Raw genomic sequence first — 15208 nt, 5'->3', positions numbered from 1 at the left:
GTTTCTGATTGTTTGGTCAGAAACATTCACACCAGTGGCCTGCTGGAGGTCATTTTGTAGGGCTCTGGCAGTGCTCATCCTGTTCCTCCTTACACAAAGGAGCAGATACCGATCCTGCTGAGGGTTGAAGGACCTTCTACGGCCCTGTCCAGCTCTCCTGGAGTAACTACTTGTCTCCTGGAATCTGCTCCATGCGTCCAGGTACCGCAGTGATGCCCTGGTCCAGATCTGGGAGGAGATCCCCCAGGACACCATCCGTAGTCTCATTAGGAACATGCCGCATGCGTACAAGCACGTGGGGGCCACACAAACTACTGAGAATCATTTTCAGTTGCTACAATGACATTTTAGCAAAATGGACCAGTGTGCTGCATCATTTTTTCACTTTCATTTTTGGGGTGTCTTTGATTTCCCCCCTCTATAGGGTGATCATTTTCATTTCTATCAAATTATGTGGCATCATTTTGTTACTAATACATCACCTACTTATTATCAGACGTATTATTATACGACTGTATCTTATGTCTTCAAGCAACACACCATGTTCAGTCACACAATTGGAGCACATCTTTTCCTCGACATGCTCCGTGATTCGCTTCAATCTGCCAGTTATTGTAAAAACAAGTGTATATGTGGTCATAGCCGTTGTGTGACCCCCATCGGCTCACCGGAAGTGAAGCCAACTACCTCTAGGTCGCGTGGTTGCAACCCAGCAATATTTCGTGTGGGACCATTATTTTCCAGCACTGCCTTAACTCTCTTGGGCATGGAGGTCACTCGAGCTTCACAGGTTTCTTCTGGAATCTTCTTTCCCTCCTCCATGACAACATCACAGAGCTGGGGGATGCTAGAGACCTTGCACTTCTCCACCTTCCGTTTGAGGATGCCCCACAGCTGGTAAGTAGGTTGGGAGACATGCTTGGCCAGTCAGATCACCTTCACCCTCAGCTTCTGTAGCAAGGAGGTCATTGTCTTGGAGTTGTGTTTGGGCTTCTTATGTTGGAATACTTCCCTGTGTCAGGGGATCATACTCTGCTTTAGTGCGTCACAGTGCATGTTGGAATTAATGTTTCCATCAAAGAAATGTAGCTCCCCGGTGCTGGCAGCACTCGTTCACCCCAAACGGGGACACTCCGACCACCATGCTTGACAAAGCGCACTTTTCTTTGTACTCCTCACCTGGTTGCCACCACACACACTTGATTGACACTATCTGAACCAGATAAGTTTATCTTGGTCTCATAAGACAACAGAATATGGTTCTGGCAATCCATGTCTCGGTTCTGATTGTCCTCAGCAAAGTGTTTGCAAACTTTCTTGTCTGGTCTGAGCACTGACAGACTGGTCCCCGACCGCACTGCATTGAATTTTTCGGTGTACCATTGTGAGGCCTGTTAAAGTACTGTATGGCCTTGGCAATCAAGCTGTGGCTCAGTTTCAGGGTATTAGGAATCAATTGTTAGCGAGAGTTTTTTGCCATGAGATGCTATGTTGAACTTCCAGTGACCAATATGGGAGTGTGTGAAAGTGATAACACCAAATTTAACACTCCTGCTCTCTATTCACAACTGAGACGTTCTACCCCTAACAAGTGACACCTGGGAAGGTCAATGGGTACAGTTAAACCTGTCTTCGCGGCCACCTGTATATAACGGCCACCTGCCTATAGCGACCACTGAAAAATCCCCCGCAGAAAATGTACGTGTTATAGACCCTGTGTATAGCAGTCACCTGTCTAATGCGACCAGCGGCCACCCATTTTGTATCCCTTGGTCAATATCTGACCGCATATAGCGGCCAAAATACCGACTGAAGTAGAAGCTTCATGCATGAAAAGGTTTCGTTTTTTAATCAATGAAGCCGTCATGTGTAGACTTTAATTACTGAGTCGTAGCTCAGTCACAATCATTCACAAGATCCACACAAACTGTCAGTTGTTCCACATAAAAAAGCCGTCTTCTTTTGAGCTTGTTGCAGACAGTGACACTGTTTATTTCTTGGTGTGAGACAATGTGCACTGGTCAATACACTTTAATCGCATTATTAACAGCGGAGAACACTGCAGGACTTTACATTCACGCCAACATCCACACACTTCCCAACTCTCTCGACACTCACAGCTAGCACCCAGCCTAGCTCTCCTGCTCGTGACGTCGCACCGTCACTTCCCGTCACTTCCCGTCACTTCCTGATGAACTAAAGCTGTAAAGACACTCTGCCCCGTATATAGTAGCACAGGTTTGTTCTGTGGGTGGTGTAGAATAACAAGCCTAGTTTTTCTTTGCAACTTTTATCCGCAGTCCCACAGTGCCCTCTACTGGTCAACATGTAACAGTATAATTATATGTATCCGCAAACACAATAAGCTTCTAATCACAGACATGTTAATATGTGCACAAATTCAAAATGGCCACCAACCTGTCTATAACGGCCACCTGCCGGTTGCGGCCACTTTTGCTGTTTCCCTTTAGTGGCCACTATAGACAGGTTTGACTGTAATTGGGCCCAAGTTCCACATTTTCACTTAGGGTATACTAACTTTTGTTGCCAGTGGTTTAGACATTTGTGGCTGTGTGTTGTCGTTTTAAGGGGACAGTAAATTTACACTGTTTATCAAAGCTGTACACTGACTACTTTACATTGTATCAGTGGTGTCATTTCTTCAGTTTTGGCCCATGAAAAGATAAAATACAATATTTGTAGAATTGTGAGGCATGTACTCACTTTTGTGAGGGACTCGCACCTAAACAACAATGGAGGAACATTGGGCTGTTTTGGTCATAGGTCTTTAAAATGTGAGGCGGGCCTCACATTGAGGTGCATCATCTTGAGAAAAATAAACCTCTTTTTCAAATCTGCCAGGCTAACTTCAGTTTCATCAAAGTGAATTAACTGAAAAATGAACTGATATTTACTTCCTACAGCGAGAGCAAACAGTGGGGACCAGGGAAGCCCCAACCATATTATAATCTCCGAGGTGGCCACACATAGAAAACCCCAGGTTTATTGTAATCCGCCTGGTTGAACCAATGTCCTTAGATTCAGAGTTGAGAGCGCTAGTCACTGAGCTAGAAGCCTGAGATGTCAACTCATTGTCCAGCGATGTCCCAAAACTCAGGGAGTTAGTTTTACCAACATACTCTCGCACAGTTGCACCAGTCAGCCCTGTTTTTCAAGGGAGGGGATCATGTTCCACTCAAGAGTATCACAGTCTATGGTGGAATTCATGTCTCCTTCAATGAACCAGCTCTCCTCTGAGCTGGCAGCATTCATGTAGCCCATGGTCATGATCACTTGTGTTGCCAGCTATTTAGACAATGTCTGTGTAGAGTCATTTTCAGTGGATGATAAATCTATGTCCAGGTGTTCGACTGCCAACCAATCCAGGGTGTAACCTGCCTCTCATCTCAAGTCAGCTGGGATTGGCTCCAGCTCACCTGTGACTGAGTACAAAGGGTATTGAAAATGGATAGTACATCTGTACTGTTATACAAGCTACACACTCACTCGTGGAACAAATCAGAGACGGGCCAGGGGCAGGGCAAGTGACCGGGCCCTTTAAACCCAAAAGTAAAGCTCATGATAACATCATTTTACAACGTACACATGCCTGCAACAGCAACGCCACAGAGAGAGACTGTCATTTTGAAGTCCATCAAACCGACATTAACTGATCTTGTATAACAAACCAGGAGAACAAGATCATTAGACTACAGAGCCCCTCGGGGGCCCGGGCCAGGGGTGCTGGTGTGTATACTGACTACTTTGTCCAATTTTCGTTTACATAGTACTATATTTTGAGAAGATGTAATAAAATGTCTGCTGAAATGTGAGGGGAGTACTCACTTTTGTGAACTACTGTATAAGACAGGTGGCTGGAGAACTTTACGACCAGCTCTTCGATCTTTGCTACACTGATCTGAAGGTGGTGTCTTTAGGCTGCCATCAACAAGGGTCAGTTCTGTGTTCATGTTCAACCGCAGAGTCATCAGAGAAGTTCTGCAGGTGACAGTGAGTGGAAGGGTTCAAGAAGTCTGCAATGTGCAGGGTGAGAAGCATGAAAAAAATCACATTAAGCCCTTCCCCCATCACTATTTTCAAAGGGTTCTTGGAATTGTCCTGCACCTGACATGTTTACTTCCTGGTTGTCAAACGGTGTTAATGATTGAATAAAATGGCCGACTTCGTTTGAATCATGTTTCAGTACAAACTCAGTGCTTTCGCTGGATCAGAACAGGAAGAGATACCCGTAGGCGGGCTGTGGCGGTCACGTGATCAAGACCTCTCCAAGCTGCCCGGGAACAGGAACAGCAGCCTAGAGACCTCGCAACCAGCGCCGCAGGAGCGCGTCTACCGCGCATGCGCCACGTCAGATCCTTGCCTTTATACCCGGCAGCTGGAAGCCACTCTTCCTGCTCCTGCACCTCCTCCCCTTCTGTTGGGTAGCTGGCACATCTTCACATTTGTTGGCGATCAAGGGGACCCCGGTACAGGCACATCTACGCTGACAGATGTTTCCGGAACGAGCATTGCGTCAGTACCATTGTGTCTCCACCTCAAGGGCTTGTAACGTCCATGCTGGTGTGAAGGGTGAGTGTTTGAAACAGCGTCCTGGTTGTGGTTGCAACAAGAAGCTCCAGAGATGGCGTTAGCTCGCCTTGCTAGTATCCGTTGTTGTGTGGCCTCTCCCGGGAGCGGAGCCAGCCACCTCCCCTCGCTTAGCCTTCACTAGTGCACTTTGTACCGGAAAGCAGGGAGCTAACACAGCGGTGTTTTTTTGTAACGCGAAGCTCCTTATCAAAGGATTGAAGCGCGGCACGCCATACTGTTGTTGAATTTAGCATTAGTACACTAGCATTGCTATGTTTGTCAGCAGATCGGCTGGCATTGACCAGCGTTAGCGTTAGCTTAGCATGCATACTAATTCGTTTTTTTCAAGCGTTCTATTCACATAGGATTCCTACACGTCCAACCTTTTGTTTTGCGTTTCAAAGTCTGTCGATTTAGATTTTCATTTAAATAACATTGTAGTAATAATAATAGTAGTAGTAGTAGTAGTAGTAATATGTGTGTGTGCTTTGCACATGTCAACACAATCGGAGACAACAAACAAAATGCAAATCAAAAACATGAGAACATACAAACAATGCTATTATTTCATAAATGCATATTTTAATTATCAGCCGGTCTGCAAAGCTCTGTCAAACAAGATTTGAAGAACAAAGGTAGCCTAGCTTGAGGCACCATGCCAGGTGCACATGGACAGAATACTTCCACGGTGCCATTTCTGCTATTATTATTATTATCATTGGAGAGGTTGCAATATTCTGTGATTGTGTTGCTTTGTGGACGCTGAGTAATATCTACACATATTACTAGTGGTGTTATAACTGAAAGTGTCAGACTGTGGTGGAGGCCATCGATGGAACTGATGGTTCAAAAATAGGACCCTTACCCTTGTACTAACAAAAGTTAAGAGAATCAAGCACTAGTTCAAAACGATCATACATATTTTTACATTGCCATCTTTAGGATGGGCTTTTAGCAACTTTTGATTGGTCAAATATATTAATTGCATTCTGGAGGATAGAATATGTTGCACTGCACACGTTGGAACTTGGTCACATGACAATGGTCAACCTGTGATTTGTTTTTGTTTTGTATTTTTCCTGTATGGAAGCAATGGAAGTAGGGATATCTTATTAGCTGTACAGGCAACATGTTAGCCTTCCTAGCTGTCATAGAAGTGCAGACCTGCCAACATGTATGCATTTTTCGTACACTGCATATAGTTTGACCCTTGAATACGCTTGTATGCATCGCTGCTCTCCAGCCACGTATTTTTGTTGCATTTTGCAAGTGTGTGAAAACAGAACATGGCATATTTTTTTTAGCTCTTTTGTGTCTTTATTGATGCACTTGTCCTGTGTGCAAAGGTGCAAAAAGTGGGTATGCAATATATGCTGCGTTGGAGGGGACGCCAAAGTGATGGGGGTGAAATGATTTCGAGTTGGCATTTTCTGTATTTTAACAGCTGTTTGTGCATGTGTAAATTATATGATCAATAACCGAAGCAAGACACTGATTAGGCACCCATGTACTTCAATGCAAAACTTGACTGTAAAATTTCATACACAAAAAATACTAAAAAGAAGAGGAATAAAATAGAGCTAAAATAAAAATAGGACAAGTCTATACACCAGGCTAACTGCCATGGGTTTCTGGACCACAAAACACAATGAGCTAAAAATAACCGCTTATGCATGTCATACATCAATCACAGTTTAAAAATATAAGTTATTCAAAGAATTTAAAACTGAAATTCTGAATAAAAACTTTTAAAATGTTTGTTATTATAAGGCCATATCCAAATTCCGTTTTTTCTGTTTTTCATTTTTTAGAATTCCATTTTTTGGCCTCGTGAATAAAATGTCCATTAATTAAATGCAAAAATCCTCCAGTAGTCTGGCTAACTTTTCTCATTGGATGTCAGCCTCTGCACACATTGCTACAAAAGCTTCAATAAACTGCATTGCCTGTGCTTATGATTAAGGAAGATGTAGTCACCAGTGCAATTCCAATTGCATTATTAATGTAAGATATTTATTGTGACACCCTTATTTAGTTTACACAATTAGACAAGATTTGGCAAACAGCGCTCTTATTTTGAAGACAGGAAGTGTGTTCTGTGCGTGACGAGCTGGGTGCAAGAATAAACGTGTCTCTTGTCTTTTTTTCCACTCAGAACTTGCATGTTGTCAGCGAGCATTGTAAAACGCTCACATTAAAGCGGTAAAACACAACTCATAGAAAATATACTCATGTAGCCTGAGTCTCGCATACACAGCCACACCGGCATGCTCTGCTAAACTAAGCCAACCCTGCTAGCTTCCATTCACGCTCCGAAAGAGGAGTTTCTGCCAAATTTCGCGGTGTTTTAGGTCACCATTTTGACATGTTTGGTTTGGGAGACGGCAGTTTAGTGTTTATGATGGTATTCCACCACAATTGAGTTGTCTGCCGGGGAAACACCTCCCCACACGAACGTTACTTCTCTTCACTATGATGGCATTTCATTGACGTTATGTCACTTTCCACGTTTAACTGTAAATTTCGTTTTTATCGGCCAATTGTGCGATTCTGTTTACTCGGAAATCATAGAGTTATGTTTTATGTTATGTTATGGGGTGTCGTAAGATCTAAAACGTGGCAAGATTTGTCGTTCAGAAAAGAACTGTCTCATGGGCACTAAGCCTGGGACAATAATAAATGACTTACTAATCAATTACTATTAATAAAAACACAAGGAATGAAAATGAACTCAATAATTTTGCTGGCCTCCATGTATTGCCATGTGCATGTGTGTTTGTTTTCGTCGTCTCCCGCCTCCAAACAGGCAAGAAGAGGGTTCACTCTGTTCATTGGTTTCAGCACCTTGGCGCATTTGTTCCATAGAACAATGACATGAACGGAGTAAGCCCTTTTGTCAGTCATACAGTCTCTTTGTCTCGGTGGGTGGAGGCGGGGCTGCTAGCATACACCAGAGTGCAGAAGAGTGTAATGTAGTAGAATTGAAATTAGTAGATTTCAATGTTTTTTTTACGTATTGTTTTCCATTGTACTTGCTCAGAGCAAAAATACAAATGTTGATTTTATATTTTTATTGTGTAACTGGTGCGCCAGTAGAACGTAAGTTTGATTGGAACCTCTAAAATAAAATACAATCTGTTCCTTGGTGCTGATTCACTTCCAAGTTCAAATTTATAAAAAAAAAAAAAACTTTCCCATAGAAAATGTCACTAATTCCTTTTGTCAAATCAATTTTTTATCTATACAGTGTTGTAAGAAACATTTTAACATTCCTAACTGTCATGCAAATGTCAAAGAGACGATAACTCCTGTATAATAAAACTAAAATAAAGTGAAATTACTCACCATGCCTGACACACGTAATGGAGAGGCTACAAAAAGGTGTTTGAAGGTGACACTGTTCCCTATTGGTTTGATTAATACTGTATGTTCATTGTGCCTTCCTTTCTTGCAGAAAATGCCATTTCCTTTCTCATCGTCATTACACGTATTCCCTTTTCCGTCATGGGTACCCTCTCCATCCAAAAATAATAATAAAAAAAAAACAACTCATTGGACACTACAGTATAACAATACATTTTGAAGATTCACCAAAAAAGTGCAAGTTGTGACTTTGCATTAACCATTGTTACTGTGTTCTCCACAGGAAACTACTCTACATGAACACTCCGCCTTGACTGCCATGATGCTTGGACTCCAAGGAAATACGTCACCGTCTAAATCGTATCGTTGCGTGGCATGTTCGGCCACCTTCAATGGTCTGGCCGCCTTGCTCGTGCACCAGGCTACCCATGCCAACACACTCCCAAAGATCAGTGCTCCTCCTTCGACACAGCCTGACATTACCCCACCTGACACTGTGATGGCCAGCCAAAACTCTTCCAGTGACCCGTTGCAGAGTCCACCACTATCTTTATTTATCTGCGATTGTGGAGAGGAATTTCAAGACTTCTGTCTTATGCTTGAACATAAGCAATTGCATGCCTCTCAGGCACAGCAACCCCGAATGCCAGACGGGGCAGGCCTCTCAAGTGTGTCAGGGTCTAATAATGGTCCTACCAGCCAGAATGTAACACTAAGCCCAAAGACAGAATTGGTCCCGAGTTTTCCCTCGACTTCAGGGTTGCCACTTGTTCAAAAAGAGCATGAAGAAAATGAAATACTGCAAGATGGTGATACTGTTCCAGTGACACCTTCACAGAAATATACCATCACTCCAGAATTTGATGGACAACATGAACAAACATCGGCAACAGGTGAGAGCATTTCAGATATCGAAAGAAATTCCCAGGACTTGGAAACGTCTTTTCTCAGTGGCGACGAGGAAAAATTGGCCAAAAATGACAAAATAATGAAAATGGTGGCATCTGCATACATGAGGTGCAACTCGACATCTCCATCTCCATCTCCAAACGAGAATGAGAACAATAACATCATTACCCTCAAACAAGAAGCCGTCCCAGTTGATATAACACCAGTCCCAGTCCCTGAACCTGAACCTGAACCTGAACCTGAACCAGAACCTGAATCAGAACCAATCAATGATCTCTCTGTGGCAAAGCTGAGACGACTGCTTGCGAAGCCTGGCATCAAGACCAGAGCTCCAACCATTAGCAGCATTATCGACTCCAGCAGGAAGAAGATAGTCTCTTTGACAAAAGTGCTTTCACCTGTTGTGGTTCTTGAAACCCGTCAGATGCTCAGAGATTCTAGCAATAATGGCCTGTTTGGGAAATATCAATGCGGTCGCTGTCGCCGGACCTTTCCAAACTCGGACCGACTAACTGAGCATCACTTCTTGCACAAAAAGGAGAGGATTAAATGCTGTCGTCGCTGCAAACAACTCATCATTGGGAAGCTGCCTTTCACTGACAATCATGTATGCACTCCGTCTGGGAAAACGCCTGTGCAGCTGTCAAGCACATTACCATTAGCTCCAAAAATAATGCCATTCCACAGCTTAAACAATACAAAAAAATCCTTCTTCTGTCCGGTATGCAAGCACAACTACGCCCGCAGGTACAACTTGAAAAAACACAAGTGTCAAGGCCCAAAAGCACCCCCCATCCAGATATCTCGTTGCACCACTGACAGAATGCTAGCCTTAAGATCAAGCAGTAAACCCGTAGGACCTGGGGATGATCACGTTCAAGTTGCCAAGAATGTTTCTGTTGGCACTGAAATTCCCAGTCGGATCAAAGTAGAGGTGACCTCTACCACTTCTGAACAGTATGACGTTTCAGACATGGCCTGGTGTGGCTTTGCCAAAAGCTACCCACCGTTTACGTCCAAGTCTGCCATGAGGGATCAGCACAGCGCAATGGAAAACAACTTGGATGCAGAGTCGGCTCATAATGACAGCAGCAACGAAGGCAAGTGGACAATGCCCCTCGATGATGAAACTGAGCTCCTTAGCTCCTCACAAAATGCTTGTAATGATAGTACCCTGGAGGAGTCTTTAGAGACAGACGCAGTGGCTAACCTGAGTTATTTTGTCAGAGATGGTATAAAACGTTACCCTTGTCACAGGTGTCAGAAGACCTACAGTCGGCCATCTACCCTAAGCAGGCATTTACGGCTCTGTGGTTTTCGACCTCGGGGTCCTGGAACTGTATTACAGAGTGGTAGCCAGGGCGTGGCTTCACAAAACAGTGGCACTAGACCAATGTTTGCTTGCTTTGTCTGTGGAAAATCCTTCAACCGCAAAGACAACATGATGGTTCACAGGCGGAAATGTCAGTTGCAACAGACAAACCGAGAGCTGTTGCAGCGCAGTTTGTCAGGTGGTGCTAAAGACAGCCCAGATAATGATTCAAACAACTGGGGAATCATGTCCCTTCCCTCAGTGCTGCCAAGGAGAGTGACCTGCGAGTGTGGGGTTGGATTTACATCTCCCAGACTGCTGCTGGAGCATCTGCAAAAGCACGCACAGGAATCCTACACTTGTCCAACCTGTGGAGAGACTGTTAGTTCCTGGGCTGACTATGAAGTGCACCTGCAGATCCACATGCATCCTCATCACCAGCTGCTAAAGGGAATACATACACAGCGATCACAACCCCTTCTGTTACGGATCCAACAGCAGCCCCTTCAACAGCAGCAGAAGCCACCACTACCACCTCCTCCACCTCCACCCCCACCTGTGCATCAGCCCCAGCAGAAGCAACAAGCCCTCGGGCGTGCAAACATGGGGAAAAAGCGAACTGTATGCACACGGTGTGGGAATTCATTTGCCACCCGATGTTCCCTTCGAAGGCATTTAGCATGGAACCGATGTAAAGGCGGGCGTGCTCAAAATGCTCCCAAAACGTATCGCTGTTCCCGCTGCAACACTGAATTCCCAAACATGGTTAGTCTTCTCTTTCACCAGAGAAGTGGTGCTTGCAAACCCGCCATCAAGCCTGTGCGTTGCCCAGTTTGCCTTCGTTGGTTTGGAACTGTCGACACTCTGCAGAGGCACCTCCTGACTCACAAACAGTCTGAGTCACACCGCTGTGATATTTGTCACGGCACATACCCAAATCTGAAATCACTGAAAAACCATCGCAGGAGGGTTCATCACATCATGGCTGCAAACGTGACGCTCGAGTCACAAGAATTAATGACTTAATTACATCTGTTTTTTGTTTTTTTTTTACGTACTTGTAAATGGATGTGATGGATTTCAGAAAACGCCACTTTTTTGCTTTCTACCTGTTTTTAATGATATAAATGGAGTAACATTGTACAGACAGTGATGTTTTGGAGTTTTTTTTTAGAGAGAGAAACTCTTTAGTTTTTAAAGTAGGTTACTGCTGTAAAATTAAATATACCATAAGTGTACACCCATTCTGTCACATTAAGTTCTGTGTTTCAGGTTCAATGTTGTAAATAATTGGACTTAAATTTTATCCAATAGTTGGAATGTAGCTTGTTCTGGTGTTATTAAATATACCAATTCATGAAAGCTTGGCACGTTTATTTATGTACTACTTGAAAGCATCTAAAGCAGGAGTTTTGGATGTGTGGCACAGTGAGCATCCCTTCAAGCGAATTATGATACAGCCTTCAAAGGACCTAGATCCTGCGGTAAATGAACCAAACATTCAGAGAGTCCTCCTCAAGCCGTGACCAGTATTGTGAATTCGGACGGCCTAGCAATCCCCACATTTCCTTGTTGTGTCACGTGTTCGCATCTTTACGTCTGTACCCATGACTGATAAAGAGAACGAAAGTAAAGGGGAACAATCAAAAAGCAATGTAATTTTTCAGTTTTGACTTTACAGGAGATATTGAGAGATTTATCTTCAGCTCAGAGGTGAAACTGATCGTGCCTGTCAACCCTCCCAGTTTTCCTGGGAAACTACCATATTTTGGTAATGGTTTATTATTTTTTTGTATTATTTTGGTAATAATGGTTTCCCATAAATTTCTTAAGATTTAAATGCTACTTTTACAAAAAAAAAAGAAAAATGATACTGCAGGTGACACCTAGTGATTGTCCTTGAATCTGCAAGGACAATGGTGCAGCATATGGACAGTGGGCAAATGAACATATTATAATAATATAGCAATATTAACAGCTAGTTAATTTATTCATTACTTTTTTCCATTTTGGGTTCATTTTAGTACCTAAACAATAATTGTGTGTGTGTATATATATATATATATATATATAGTATTTACATATTCATATTTTCTTTTGTAAATACAAAGTCTATTTTTATTTATCGCACCACGATATTGACATTTTTACAGGGCGGAACAGAACAGTGGTGGGATATGAACGGCCACAATGGCTGGTCTGAATGCACACTTCCATCCAGTGGAGAAGGGGGACACTTGCCGGTCTCACAATGACGTCTGTAGTCCACAAATGCGCACTTCCAAGACTGGAGCGCAGACGCTGAAATTGGACACGTTTTTTTTATATTCGTTTCAGGTGTATGATGAATTAGTCAAAACTCGCTCTGACTACGTTAATGTAAGCGTATAATATTATGGCTGCACAAAAATGCTGTTAAAATGTTTGGAACGCTCCTCGTGAACACGTGCAGAGGTACTTACGACCATCCGGCAGTAGGGGTCAGTATAAGCCATCAAACACCGGATGTGCTGCCACCAAAGCGCGCCATCCGTAGAAGAAGAGGCTTTCCTCTTTTTTTTCCATGGTGTGGTCAAATGATACTTATACCAAAACGACGGCATTGCAGTCTATCTCGTAAAGAACATCAGTTAATCAGTGGCCCGTTTTCGGCAAGAGTGATAAAGTCAAGTCTCAATACGGCGGTACTGTCAATATCATAATAAGGTAAGCTAACGTTGTCATCTGCTAGCCGGCCACGGCTCTAGTTAGCATGTTAGCATTCTCACGTCCCATCCAAATAATACGTTCATGTCTTTCAAATGTGGCAATCAAACTAATTTGCTCAAAATCGACTAGCGGAGAAACACATACCTTGTAACTACTGTTAATCGTGATCGTTGGTTTTGATTTGATGTTGAAATGGCTGCCCTCAAAAGCATATTTCGCTCAGCTTTAATTAACAGCATTTAACATATTGATCCTCCCCTCTTTTGAAAGTAGCACGCACAAATGAATCCCATTTTGTATTAAATGTCTCTGGCAGGTGCAACGGAGGGGGTCCACGTTGAAGGTGAATACATTCACCCTCGGTCCGATGATGGAGCAACAAAAATCCAGCTCGGGTGTGAGTTTAACTGGGGGGATCTGCTTTAGCTGTGAGCAGATCTTTTCCAGCCAGACATTTTTGGAGCAGCACGTCTGCCCCTCTGCAAGTTACATCTGCTCCTGTGGGACTGAGTTCAGCAAATATGCAGACATGCTGAACCACAACAGCACTCATGAACCGGGACAGCAGGTGCTGGATCACGAAACAATAAGGAAGCGCAGATTTGCAAAGCACATTGAAGAAGAGGAGAAGCTGAAACGATTTAAGTCGGGTCAAGTTGTCTGGAAGGTACAAAAAGCGGATAGTGGTCCTGCAGCTTCTTTATCGCTGAGGCCAGCACCCATGGCATCAGCTTCCTTGCTTCCAAATACCATGCGGTCTTCACAGACCTCCCAAGTGCCTTCCTTGTATCCGTCTTCATCCTTGCTCTCAAAACCTCGCCAAGCTGGAACAGGCATGCAGAAAATGTTTTCCGAGGTTGGTGCACCAACGGTGGATCTTTGGACACTGTACCAGCCTGTGGTGTTGGTGCAAACCGTTCACCAGTATAACAAGTGGAAGCCGTACACTTGTGGTAAATGTGGCGAGGGTTTCATCAACAAGCGCATGCTCATTTCTCATGCTTACAGCCATGTCACAGATAAAGTTTCTGGCTGTATTGGATGTGGGTTGCTGCTTTCCAGCAGAAAGTTAGTGCCTCGCTTCCATGTTTGTAATTCCCCCAACTCAACGGCCAAATTGAAAATCGTCACTGCAAGGCCGCTTAACTACAAGCGCCCTATTACATCCATAGACCTGACTCAGGAGTCACCGAGGCCTCATGCCACATACGTCAACAAGAATAAAAGCAGACAGATGCTTCAAGTGACTTCAGCCCTGCAATTGAAAAATCTAAACATTCGAACATACACCAGAAACTCTCAGGGACCTCATGTCTCGACGTCCCAGCAGTTGAAAAAGCAAAATTCCATCGTCAACATGCCCCATAACACAGTTGCGTCCAATAAAAGCAATTGGAAGCGTCCTTCCTCACCCGCAATGAGCTTACTCAGCCAACCCGTGCAAACACCCTCGGACGGAGATGAGTTCACATGTCGAGTTTGTCACATCCCCTTTGACAGCACCCAGCAGCTCCAGAGGCACAAGTGCGCCAAAGCTGAGGAGTTCATGGCCAAACACGGGCGCTTTGGCAAGCTGATAAAGCCAAGGAGAATCATGACAACGGTTTCCAAGCCCAATGTCACTCAAGTCAACGGTGAGATAAACCATACCTTCCCAGCTGGCGGCAACAAAGAACAAGTCAGCTCCGACAAAGGTGCTGGTAAAGCGGATACAGGAGATGATTTTGAAGATGATTGTTACATTGTGGAAAGCCAACCAGAGAAACCTGCTGAAATGATCTACCAGGTTACCTCATCTGTCCCAATTAAAACTTGACCAGTGTACATGTCCAACATGGAGCTAGTATTGGTCCAGGCGTCAACATCATCTGATTATGTGCATTCCAAAGGAATATCCTGTTTTCGGACACTTTTTGAACTTTAAAAATACTTATGCGTGTAGATTGGATAGAATTGAATATGCATTTTATTTTGCTGGACCCACACTAAAGCATCAAAAAATGTATGTATATCCACCAGTGTATTTATACTTTGGCTTCAAGTGATAAGAATGATGGCTGTTATGATAAAATTTGTGGTTTAGCCATGTTTCATTACAGCAACAAGGCACTGTATTATAGTTTTCTTGTTTTTTTTTTGTTTTTTTTTTGCTTTCCTAAATTAGGTTTTAGTGTGATCAGAATGTGTTAGGTTGTAAGAATTTACCTCCATGACATGTTACTTCCCACTGTTGTATTTTAAACAGTATGTATTATTAAACTATATTTTCAAATTCTCAGTTATGTTTGTTTTAGATTTTTCTATACGCAGTACCAGTCCAAAAAT

At 43.4% G+C, this 15208-nt stretch overlaps 2 protein-coding genes across 2 annotated transcripts; both read left to right on the top strand.

Annotated features, from left to right (window-relative positions):
* Positions 1 to 520: 520 nt before the first annotated feature.
* On the top strand, positions 521 to 11697 carry im:7147486 (zinc finger protein Xfin). Its single transcript, XM_054781006.1, has 2 exons — positions 521 to 4590; positions 8237 to 11697. The coding sequence occupies exon 2, from the start codon at positions 8273 to 8275 to the stop codon at positions 11198 to 11200; it is 2928 nt and encodes a 975-aa protein (XP_054636981.1). The 5' UTR covers positions 521 to 4590; positions 8237 to 8272; the 3' UTR covers positions 11201 to 11697.
* Positions 11698 to 12673: 976 nt separating this feature from the next.
* On the top strand, positions 12674 to 15161 carry LOC129184747 (zinc finger protein 93-like). Its single transcript, XM_054781009.1, has 2 exons — positions 12674 to 12880; positions 13200 to 15161. The coding sequence occupies exon 2, from the start codon at positions 13251 to 13253 to the stop codon at positions 14697 to 14699; it is 1449 nt and encodes a 482-aa protein (XP_054636984.1). The 5' UTR covers positions 12674 to 12880; positions 13200 to 13250; the 3' UTR covers positions 14700 to 15161.
* The last annotated feature ends 47 nt before the right edge of the window (positions 15162 to 15208 follow it).

This window comes from Dunckerocampus dactyliophorus, chromosome 7 (genome assembly GCF_027744805.1).
Source record: "Dunckerocampus dactyliophorus isolate RoL2022-P2 chromosome 7, RoL_Ddac_1.1, whole genome shotgun sequence".
Lineage (NCBI taxonomy): Eukaryota > Metazoa > Chordata > Actinopteri > Syngnathiformes > Syngnathidae > Dunckerocampus > Dunckerocampus dactyliophorus.
This window is presented reverse-complemented; position numbering and strand designations above follow the sequence as displayed.